The sequence below is a fragment of the Trichoderma citrinoviride genome (assembly GCF_003025115.1).
Source record: "Trichoderma citrinoviride strain TUCIM 6016 unplaced genomic scaffold BBK36scaffold_13, whole genome shotgun sequence".
Lineage (NCBI taxonomy): Eukaryota > Fungi > Ascomycota > Sordariomycetes > Hypocreales > Hypocreaceae > Trichoderma > Trichoderma citrinoviride.
The window spans coordinates 104,665-116,422 of record NW_020194721.1 but is presented as its reverse complement, the minus strand read 5'-3'; the positions used below and the strand labels follow the sequence as shown (position 1 = coordinate 116,422).

Below are 11,758 nucleotides of genomic sequence, written 5' to 3'. Positions count from 1 at the left end.
TAGTAATTTTATTAAAAATGCCTTACTTTTATTTTTAAAATTATATATTACTTTATCTTAAATCTTACTTAATTATTTTTAATATATTTTAATATAGTTTAATATATTTTATAAATAATTATAATAAATAAAAATATCTTTAATTTAAAGTAAAAGCTTTTATTTAATTATATTATTAAAAATTCTAGCTTAATTATAAAATATTTACTTAATATTTACTTATTAATATCCTTAATATAGTTTTTTAAATAAACCTATACTTAAATTATAATATTAATAAAGTTAACTCTCTTTTTTATTTATTTACTTAAGTATAATAATAAAGATAAGGATTTAATTATACTTATATTAATTTAAAAAAAAAAAAGAGGTAATAATAATATAAAGTTACTTATTCTAGTTTAAGTAAAAAAGATATTAAAGGCTATTATAAAATTAGCTATTAAAAGTAAAATAAGATTTAAATTAATTAAATAAAAACTAAGCTTAATTAAGGTAAAGCTAAGGTTAATTAAAGTAAAGCTAAAGTTAATTAAAATAAAGTTTATTAATACTTTTATAGCTTTAATTAAGTTTAAATCTCTTTTACCTATTTTAAAATAAAAGTAAATATTTATAATTAATATAACTAAAAAACTTAAAAAAAAAGTTTAAAAAGTAAAAAAAAAGGATTTTAATAAATAATAAAAGATTAAAGATAATTTTATTAATTTTAACTTATCTTAAGCGCTTAATACTATAAATTTTAAAATATTAAATAAGTTTTTTTAAAGTTAATTAAAATTAGCTAATATAAATATACTATTTCCTTAAGTATTAATAAAATAGGTATTAAATATTTTTATTATTAAAGAAATTATAAAAGTAAAAATAAATAAACTAAATTAAAAAGAAAAAATTATATAAGTATTATTTAACCTTAAGTATTTTATTATTATATAAAAGTATAATTAAGTATATTTTTTAAGCTTTTTATAATAGTATTTTATAATTAATAAGTATTTAAAAAGTATTTCTTATATATTTAAGTATATTTTTACTTAGCCTGCTTTATTTTATAATATTACTTTTTTTATTATTTAAATATAATATATAATTATTTATATAAATACTATTAATATTAATCCTTTTTTATAAAAGTAGTTAAAATAGTTATTTATACTTAAATATAAAATAATTTAATAAATAAAATTTTAATTATATTTAATCTTATATATACTTTATAAGCTAATTATATAAGAATTAATACTTCTTAATAAGTAAATACTTTATATTTATTATAAAAAGTTAATTTAAATTAAAAGCTAAAAATATAATTACCTTATATATATTTATAATAAGTCTTAGTAAAAAGTTATTTAAATATAAATAATTTTTATTAAATATACTTAAGCACTTTTAAAGCTAATTATATAGTATTATCTTTATATAATCTTATATACCTTTAGTTTTAAAATTAAAGTATAAAACTATTAGTTAACTAGCTTATATATAAAGTTACTTTAGTTATTAATAAATAAAGTAGCTATTTTATATATTAATAAATAATATTAGCTTAATATAAATCTTTTATATATAAATATAAAGAATTATAATATAATTTAATAAAAAACTATTATTAAAAAGGCTATTTTTAATTAACTAAATAAAGTAGCTTTAAATCTTATTAATATATAATTATATAAGTATTAAGTTATTTATAACTAAATACTTACTTATTAAAAGCTAGTATAACTTTAACTTAATTATTACTATTAAGACTTAATTTATATATTATAAATACTTTTTTTATAATACTAATAGTTATAAAATATAATAAAAACCTTATTATTATTAATCTTCTATATATAATATATAAAGAGATAGTAATATAAACTAGTAAAAATTATAGTCTTTTTTTTATAATTTAATTAAATACTATATAATATAATTTTATATTATAATAATATATTTATATATTATATAATAATATTTTAACTTATATTAAATAATAAATTATAATAAAACTATATAATATATTAAAAGTATATATTAATACTAATATAAATCTTAAATCTTTATTACTTAAGCTTATTAAAGCTATTAATAAACTAAACCTAGTTTAGTTTAAGTATAAAAAAATCTTAATAATTATACTTAGCTTTATTTTAATAATCTTAAATAATATTACTTATAAACTTTTAATATATTAAATATAGCTTATTTTAGCTTATAATATACTTTTATTATTTTATATATATATATAATAAGTTATAGCTATAATCTTTTATAATAGTTAATAATTATAAATATTATTAAAAGAATGCCTAAGCTTATTCTTTTATAGCTAAAATAGCTTTAACTAGTAAATAATAATATAAGTTATATTTTTTTTAAATTTATATTAACTATATTTTTATAATAATAAAGTTTTTAAATTAAAGGTATTTTAAAATAATCTTATTATTAAAGCACTTATTAAAAAAAAGTTCTTTAATATATATATAAAGTATATTTAAATTAACTATATACTTTTAATTATAAAGCCTTTATAATTAAAAGTAATAATATAATCTTATATAATTAATTATAATAGTATATATTATTTAAAGATAAAAAAGAATAAAAGTAATAAATTATTTTTTATTATATATAATAGTAATTTTATTTTTAAAAAGGGTAAGGTTAATAATAAGATAAGGTATTTTATTAGTATATAATTAAGCTTAATTATATATAATTAAAGATAATATAAAATCTTATAAGAAATACCTTTTATTTATATTATAAATAAGATTATACTTATATAAATTATATTATATTAATATAATATAATAAAAAACTATAAAGTATATATTAAAGTATACTTAACTTATATATTATAAAACTAAAATAAACTAGCTAAATTATTTATAAATAAGTAAAATTAAAACTTATTTTAATTAAATATAAATAATTCCTTTTTATTTACTATTTTTTTAAAAAGATTATTTAATTTATAAAGTATATTAGTTAAAGTAGTATTAATAATCTTTATAATAAGACTATTAATTATAATTACTTTATATTACTTTTTTAATTACTTAATTAAAGTAAATACTACTTAATTAAATATAATAATGCCTTTATACTTTTAATTACTAAATAAAGTAAATAAAGCTAATTATTTTATAAAATATTAGCTATATAAGTTTATATATATATATATATATATATATATATTAATAATAAAAAAGTATTTATTAATAATTATAAAATAATAATAGTTAATATAACTAAGACTTAAAGTATTTAATACTATATAAGCCTAGTATATACTATTTCCTTTTTAATAAGTCTTATATACTTTATTACTATTTTATACCTTTTTATATATATATTTAATAATTAAATTAGCTGCTTATATATATATAGCCTTAAGTTTATATTTAACTATATTATTATAATAAGGTTTAGTTTAAAGCTTAATAAGTTAAATAGGCTATTATATATATATATTAATATAAGGTAATATAAAATAAATTAAGCTTATTTATTTAATATTTATTAAAATTTATAAAGATCTTAATTATATCACTTAAATAATTAAGTATAGCTTTAGCTTAAATATATATAATATTAGCTATATTTAATTAGTTATTTATAAAAAGAGATAACTACTTTAAAAGCATTATACTATTAATAACCTTTAATAAGTCCTTATTAACTTTTATACTTATTAGTATAAACTTAATTAGTATAATAATAAATTATTTAATATATTTATAAGAGATTATAAGCAGTTTTACTACTAAAGGGGTCTTAAAATTAACTACTTCTTAGTCTAGTATAGCTAGATATAGGGGGCATGCTAACTAGGAAAAATCGCTATTAATTTAAAAAGGAAAAAGTACCTTAGGTTATATACTAAAATATATAGTAATAAGGTAGCTTTTTTAGCGCAGGGTAATATCTTGCTAAACAGGTTATGCATTAAATAAGGGGTACGTCTGCTTATATATGCCTAACACTAGAAAATAAGTACTAAATTCCTTTTAAATTAATAGTAATTTTTCCTAGTTAGCATGCCCTTTATGTCTAGCTATACTAAACTAGGAAGTAGTTAATTTTAAAACCCCCTTAGTAGTTAGACTTATATAAATTATTAGCTAGATATACTTATAATTATATATATATATAAGGATAATATAATTTATATTTATAAGTTTTTTAAATACTATTAAATTTTAAAGTAATAACTAGAGAAATATAATATAATTATATTTATAATATATAAATATAATAAAAATTAGTATAAAATTAATATTAATTAAAAAGGAAATAATAAAATTAATAAAATTAGAAAAAAATATACTATTAATAATAATAATAAAGAAAGAAAAAGGAAGGAATATAACTAAAAAAATGCTATTATAATTACTATTATTAATATATATACTAAAGCTTTAGGCTATACTAGTATTATAAATAATATTAAACCCTTATATAAGGATAGGCTACTTTTATATATAAGCATTACTTATAGAGTGTGCATATTATTATAGTAGACTATAAAAGTTTTAAGATAAAAGTAGATATAGTTAACTGTAGCATCTAATGCGAAATCGGCATCGCCAGTGGAGCAGTAGGCTCATGGTGCCGTTCTCCACACTCTGTCCAGCACGGAATATGATTATAGCTCATCTGAGCTTCAGTGCCTTCAACCCATGAACATCACGGGCTGCCCAGGTTCAAGAGCAACTCGAGATTTGCTCGAGATGGCTGAAGGTATTCAAAACGGCGTTTTTCGGCGCAACAACACATTGCCTCCAGCAGACAATGGGGTCATGTCGCTCTTCTCCCTGACTGGCAAAACGGCAATCATCTCAGGTGCGGGGGGAGGAATTGGCTTGGCTGTCGCGAAAGCCTTTGCTGAAGCGGGAGCCAACGTGGCTATTTGGTACAACAGAAACGGCGAGGCTGTCGAGAAGGCAGCAGGCATTGAGAATTCCTACGGCGTCAAATGTAATTCAGCTCGGCCCTGAGTCTCAAACACCCTCTTCCCCATACAAACATAAACGGAGGCTTCATAGACTAACGCAAGAGGTAAACAGGCAGAGCGTACCAAGTCGATGTCACCTCATACAATGAAGTGGAAGCAGCGGTAGACAAAGTCCTTGGCGAATTCGGTGGCCGCCTTGACATCTTTGTCGCGAACTCTGGCACCTCCTGGGGAGATGAGGCTTTCATCGATGCCGACATCAGCAGATACCATAACCTCATGAAGATCAATGCCGATGGGGTCGCTTACTGCGCGCGCGCCGCTGGAAAACACTTTCGCCGCCAGAAACTAGAGGGCACGACATCCGACGGAGCGAAGCTGACCAATTTCAGAAGCGGTAGCTTCATTGCTACGGCCAGCATGTCTGGACATATTGTGAATATTCCCCGGCGCCAGGCAGCGTACAATGCCTCCAAGGCGCATGTTATTCATCTGTGTGAGTCCGCTTAACCGTATCTTGATTATGGGCACATCGCGCATCGTTTGTGCGCTAATGTGGTATTGAACCCAGGTAAATCTCTCGCCATTGAATGGCTTGGATTTGCCCGAGTCAACAGCGTCTCGCCTGGATTTGTCCACACCGGCCTTTCGGGGGCAGTAGCAGAGGAGACAATGAATTCGATCAAAGATAAGATCCCCATGGGGTGAGTAGAAGGAATCAAGTATAAGGTATGTATAAAGACGATAGACTGACCCCTCCAGGCGTTTCGCGGAGCCGGTCGAGATGCAGGGCATTTACCTCTACCTGGCCTCCGATGCTTCTTCTTACGCAACTGGGGCTGATTTCATCGTGGATGGCGGCTATACAGCTCCATAGCCATATATAACTTCTCGAAGCAGCAACTCTCCGGTAATCCCTGCGCTCAGCTGCTTCGCAGCTTCGCTTGGGATAACTTCTCCGATGAGCGTAATAAGACGCCACTCCGGCTTAGAGTGCGCTAAATCATTCCATCGACAACAGACGTCTCATATTCTGCAGCATGTATTGAAGGCCAGCAACTGATGTGACAGCGTCATTGCAAAATTTCACGCTTGGGAGTCCCACGGCAAGAAATTGTTATGTAATAGAGTCGGCTGGTCGCTTGGTTGACCGTGATGGACATTGTCAATATGTGATGGAATCATGCGTCACATGTCAGTAGCATCCGTGCTCTCGCATAAAGTACGAGAGAATTCCCAGCTCATAGATTACTCAACCAAACATGCACTGGAGTGCTGCTCCCGTCCTGGGTATGTATGTCTTGGAGAGGCAAAGGTATGGGCTCCGGCTATAGGACGTGACTCATAAAGCGCGGGACGCCAAGATGCTTCCTAGGTATGAAGAGATTCTCTGCAGTGTGCGGTAGCCAAGGGTGTCCCTCACGGCCATCGCCGAGCAGGAGACGGCAATAAGTTACAGATTATCGGCAGGTATTTACTAGAAAACAACTCGGTTTGTGCATGCTACTCTGCATACACGGAGCACGGGCCGTGGTTGGACAATTCGGACCTCCGAAATTCTCAAAGGGCGCGGATGTCAGTGACCACGCCCAATCCTTGAAAGTGACTCAACCCTCAGCAACTGACTCTGCCACAACAGAACTGTTCAACTTGATGCTTGGAGATACCAACACTCAACAGGTCGTTCACCGGAATGCATCGCAAAGGTCAATTGTCCGGGTCTACCACAGAGGTGGTTCGTCCAGAGCCGCCAAGGCCTGATGAAAAAGCCGGCGACTCTCATTCGTTTCCAGACGGAGGCTTGCAGGCGTGGCTCGTCGTTCTGGGAGCTTTCTTCGGTCTCTTTGTCAGCTTTGGATGGACAAACTGTACACTTCCTCCCCATCATTGGCCAAGATGGGACTGGCCAGATAGGTTGCAGCTAATAACCCATGCTACCTCTCGCAGGCGTCGGCGTGTTCCAAGAATATTACGAAACCCACCAGCTCGCTTCCTCTTCACCAAGTACAGTGTCTTGGATTCCGGCGGTTTCTATGTTCACAATCTTTCTTGCGGTACGTTGAGATTGGAAAGTCTTTCATTAAGCCTATTCGCTGACTTTGTGTCTCTCTCGTCTGGCCATAGGGTCCCTTTGTCGGCCAATTGTTTGATCATTTTGGTCCTCGCATTCTTCTTCTTCTCGGCGCCCTCGTCCACGTATTCGGCCTCATGATGGCGTCCATCTCCTCCGAGTATTATCAATTCATGTTGTCCCAGTCTATTTGCAGTCCCATCGGCGCCGCCATGGTCCTATATCCTTCCTTCAGCTGCATCACCACGTGGTTTCAGAAGAAGCGTGCCCTCGCTATGGGTATCGCCGCCAGTGGATCCAGCCTGGGCGGAGTCGTGATGCCGATAATGGTGAACCAATTGGTTCCCACCATTGGCTTTGGCTGGGCGATGCGATCATGTGCGTTCCTAATGCTTGGTCTGCTCATCATAACCAACTTGACCGTTCGATCACGCTTCCGTCCGCAGCCGAAAAACTTCGGAATTGCAGCCTTCTTTACAACCTTCAAGGATCTTCCCTTCCTCCTGCTATCCATGGCCGCATTTTTCTATTCCATGGGTATGTTCATACCAATCACGTTTATGGTGACATATGGGAGAAGTAGAGGCATGTCAACGGTGCTTTCTGGGTATCTAGTTTCTATATTCAATGGGGCAAGGTATATATGCCATGACATTTGGTGACCAAAAGTTGCCGGCCACTTCTGCACAGAGGCTAACAGTTCTCTACTCATATTCAGCGGCATTGGTCGCATCCTCCCAGGATACATGGCAGATAAAGTGGGAAATTACAATGTGTCGTTTTGTGCGGCTTCGCTCTCCACCATCTTGGTCTTCGGAGTATGGCTACCTGGGCAATCTCACGCAACGACCATAGTCTTTGCAGCCATGTTCGGCCTCAGCACGGGAACCTATACGGCTGTGAGTCCCGCACTTGTAGCCCAGATATCGGATATACGGGAGATTGGTCTCAGATCGGGTGCCATGTACGCAACCATGTCTGTAGCCGCTCTCACGGGGAGTCCGATCGGAGGTGCTCTTATTACGGCCGCTGGAGGAGGTTATTGGAAACTGCAGGTCTTCACGGGAATTATGATCGCCATTGGAACTGCCTTCTATGGCGCCTCCAAACTATACCTGGCAAAAGGCAAACTCTGGACCAAGGTGTAAAAACATACCCAAGGAGAAAGATGTTGCTGAATGGACTATTAGCCTAGTGTATCATTTTCTTTCTCGTAGGCAGTAGTGTAGCTGTAGAGTTCTTGTTGAATTCTTTCTTTTTGCACATTGACAACGGAAGCACTCCAAGCTCCAGAACTACATGATCGCTGATGAGGTTATGTGATCCAGGCCGCAGAGCCGGTATAAGCACCCTCGAAATGCAGCAAGAACGGTCGGGCCACTTATAGAAGAACTATAGAAGGAGAAACACGTACAAATGCACTGGCAGTACTTTTGCTATTGGCCTTGCGTGGCGAACTTGAGCTTAAAAGGAGCCTTGGCAACCTCGAAACCCACAATTGCTGTCCTGGCTCCAATTGCATGCGTATACGCTGAGCACATACGCCGCTTCCCCCCTTATGGCAGTCCTTTCCTTTGGTCTTACGTGGTCTTCTTTGTGATCTTCACTGCTCTCGCTTGAAAAGAGACATCATTCTGTGCATGTAGTTTCATCGCGAGAGGTGGGGCTCATACGAGGAAACTCTCCCGTATCTCCTTATACCACGTACGCCTTGCTCCAATTAATGCCAAAGTTATCAGAATAGAGCCTCCGAGACACAGTCACCTGCGTCACTACAAAGCCAAAGCTCCGCTTCTCGGATCTAGAATGCAAGTTACGTGCAGGGTATCTCATGAACAAGCAAAGATATCTGTTGCGCAAAACATAGCTGGTTCTAGCAGCACGCATAAGCGCTTCTTGCCCTGTAGCCGGATCTGTTGTTGAAGGCTCTCCGACTTACGGCCATAACCGTTATGTATTCAAGTCGAAACGAATCTTCCAGACAAGGACCCAAGAATGCCACTTTAAGGATCCTTAAAAAAGACAACTTGCACCGTAATATCATCTCTCATGTAGCGGCTCATTGGCGTAGCTACAGTCATTGCGCCGCAAAAGAGCCCTCTTCTCCTTCCCCCAAGAGCATTCTTGACCAAGCACACAGCCGCATTGTCGAGATCCTCTATAGCGAAGTATTCCGGCGTTGCCTTGTAACTCAGGAATCCTTCATCATCCAGCGTATGCACAGTGAGTCTGATGTCGTCCGTCTGTTCTGGCCTCCCTTTCCGGCGAGCCGCAAGCCAGCGGGAAACGCAAGTCACCGCATCTTCGTTGGACATGACGTCCCACAAGCCATCAGAGGCAAGAATCACGAAGTCTGAGGATGCGACCCTTCTGGTCGTCACCTCTGGGGAAGCAGTCATATAGGGAGGTGTCTTGGACTTTGGACGAGGGGCACTCCCGTAAAAGTTGGACTGCAGATATCTGATGAAATCATTCGTCCACTTCCATCGATGGTCTCCAAATCCCCTGGTTACAGCAATTCCTAGGAGTCTCCCCGTTTCAGCATCGAGAATATCATTTCCCTCACCCGGGTGCTCAGCATTCAGCCGCTTCACTTCTTCTTCGTTGAACCCGGTCTGGTCTTTGCTGAGTGCTTGCGCCGAGAATGTTTCAGTAGCCGCAGACCAAGATCCCAGGACCGCTCGCGAGTCACCTGTAACAGCTGTCCTCAGGGTAGAGGACTTGGGCTCATACATCGTAAGCAACGCGCAAGAGCCTGCCAAAGCCGGAGCTAAAGCCGCAATGGCTTCAGCAGAGCCCGGTTCATGACTTGCTTCGGCTGCTCTTCGAGCGTTTGTCATGATGCGATTGTCAAGGTTTGTGAAAGCCCTTTTGATCGCAGCATCGACATCGTCTTCAGGGCTGTTGAACGATATCTTTCCAAGAGAAGAAGACACGTACGGAATAAGAGCTTCTTTCAAGACCTTTGACGTTGCCCAGCCGCTTAAATCGCGTGTTAGCATGAACTCCCTTACCAGGTCCCGGACTAACCCACGCATGACCATCCATAATGCCAGCATACAGCGTCTTCTCGCCTTGTATTCCGCCTCCAATACCCATGGACCATTCATCCTCCACTGGGTCGTTACTGGCAACTCGGACGACATCAAGGCGGCCTTGTTCCCCATCTGCGCTATCAAAGACGAACGACTGAGCCTGCTCCCGCAGTTTTGCGTTTGCAGATTCCAGATCCAGTACTTTTACTGGCGACACCACGGGGATTTCCTCCTCTGAAGTAGATGCTTTGATGATGGGCACTGCAAGCCGTGTGACGCCGGCCGGCTTGCTGCTGAGCCAGTAGATTCCCCCTCCAGCCGCGATCACGGCGCCAGTACCCCAGATCGTTTTAGTGCCTGACGCTGATGGCGAAAGCTTGGGCGCTGAGGATGTTGAATGCCACAGACGTCCGACCATCCATTGCCTGCGAAGCTGCGCCTTGGAGGCTATGCGAACGGCGGAGAAGTAAACCATGGCTGCTAGGATGTGCTTTGTCAATGAACAAGTAGGTCCCTTTGATGTGCTTGTTTGAGTCAAAGAGTGCTGACTGCAAAAGCAGCACCCCGCAGTCCTAGGAAGAACGCAAGTTGCACCTTTTACTTGAGAGGACTACGATGTTGGCTAGGCAACGGGGAAATCTACCAAGAAGCAGAAGAAGTCTCAGCTTTTAGGCAGTAAATCTACATGCAACTACCCACCACTTACCCAGAATGCGACTGGCAGTTTATATGTAAGGTCGGTTAGATAGGTACCTTAGGTAAGCTAAGGTATCATTGTGGAAACATGCACTTCGTACGGATAAGTAATAAGCGGGACAACCCTTATAAAAACCAATATCATCAGAGTTATTCTGATCTATTACTATGGCATCTCAATTCTACACACGAGATATGAGGAAGAAAATCTAGCAGATGAGCCGAAAGACATCGGTATCAACATACTTCTACCCAGGAATGTCGGTATGATAATTGCTGCGTTGAACATATCAGTGGTCAAGCAATGGGTGCACAATACCATGACCGTGTCCCCCATGAGGCCTCCAAGTCTGCAAAGCACATGGCGTGTTCTAGGGCAATTTGTTGAGAAAGGTCCGGCGTTTTATTTTATCTTATCGAATTATGTTTTCTTGACTCATAGCTACTCATAAACTGCAGCATATCGCCCGCATAGATAAACGACCAGTGGGAACATCAGTGCTAGGTTCATTCTATCCAGCGTGATGATGGACTGAGGAAGCCCTCTCGTCAACAAGTTGATTCAAAAAGTGACCTAATATATACCACATTCAATCTCGTCTCTGATTCTCAGGCTTGCACTGTTGCTGACAGGACGTTTCACACAACTGGCATTTGCTGAGTATCTGTATATGTAGTTGCTCCGAATAGCGGTACTTTTGGAGTCATTACAATGCATAGATGCCGCAATCAAGTTTTTCCCAGTAAATCAGTTATGAATTTTCTCTCAAAACGAACCATTTTATTTTATTCAGTGTCGGAGTAGAAGTGGCTTTACCACTCTCTATGGCGTGAGTCTAGATGGACAAGCTCTCAGGCCAGGATGTCTCCAGCAACGCAAGTTAGTCTTTACGCCATGATGGTCAACGATTCTATCACACTGCCACCAATCTTCTCTTCTATAGCATTCTCAGTCACTCATTCAGTCATTTACTAGTGACGTTAGCTCTGTTCAGT

General features: G+C 35.6%; 3 protein-coding genes across 3 annotated transcripts; 2 read left to right on the top strand and 1 right to left on the bottom strand.

Annotated features, from left to right (window-relative positions):
* Positions 1-4,736: 4,736 nt before the first annotated feature.
* On the top strand, positions 4,737-5,837 carry BBK36DRAFT_1126554 (NAD(P)-binding protein; the record flags this gene model as incomplete). The annotated part of the gene is made up of 4 exons (XM_024891391.1): positions 4,737-4,983; positions 5,073-5,456; positions 5,532-5,664; positions 5,723-5,837. The coding sequence occupies 4 exons, from the start codon at positions 4,737-4,739 to the stop codon at positions 5,835-5,837; spliced, it is 879 nt and encodes a 292-aa protein (XP_024746598.1).
* Positions 5,838-6,653: 816 nt separating this feature from the next.
* On the top strand, positions 6,654-8,179 carry BBK36DRAFT_67726 (MFS general substrate transporter; the record flags this gene model as incomplete). Its single annotated transcript, XM_024898491.1, has 4 exons — positions 6,654-6,828; positions 6,908-7,014; positions 7,085-7,668; positions 7,750-8,179. The coding sequence occupies 4 exons, from the start codon at positions 6,654-6,656 to the stop codon at positions 8,177-8,179; spliced, it is 1,296 nt and encodes a 431-aa protein (XP_024746597.1).
* An 855-nt stretch (positions 8,180-9,034) lies between these two features.
* Positions 9,035-10,544, bottom strand: BBK36DRAFT_1181464 (protein serine/threonine phosphatase 2C; the record flags this gene model as incomplete). The annotated part of the gene is made up of 2 exons (XM_024896251.1): positions 9,035-10,013; positions 10,066-10,544. 2 exons carry the CDS (start codon positions 10,539-10,541, stop codon positions 9,035-9,037), a joined length of 1,455 nt encoding a protein of 484 aa, XP_024746596.1.
* Positions 10,545-11,758: the final 1,214 nt, after the last annotated feature.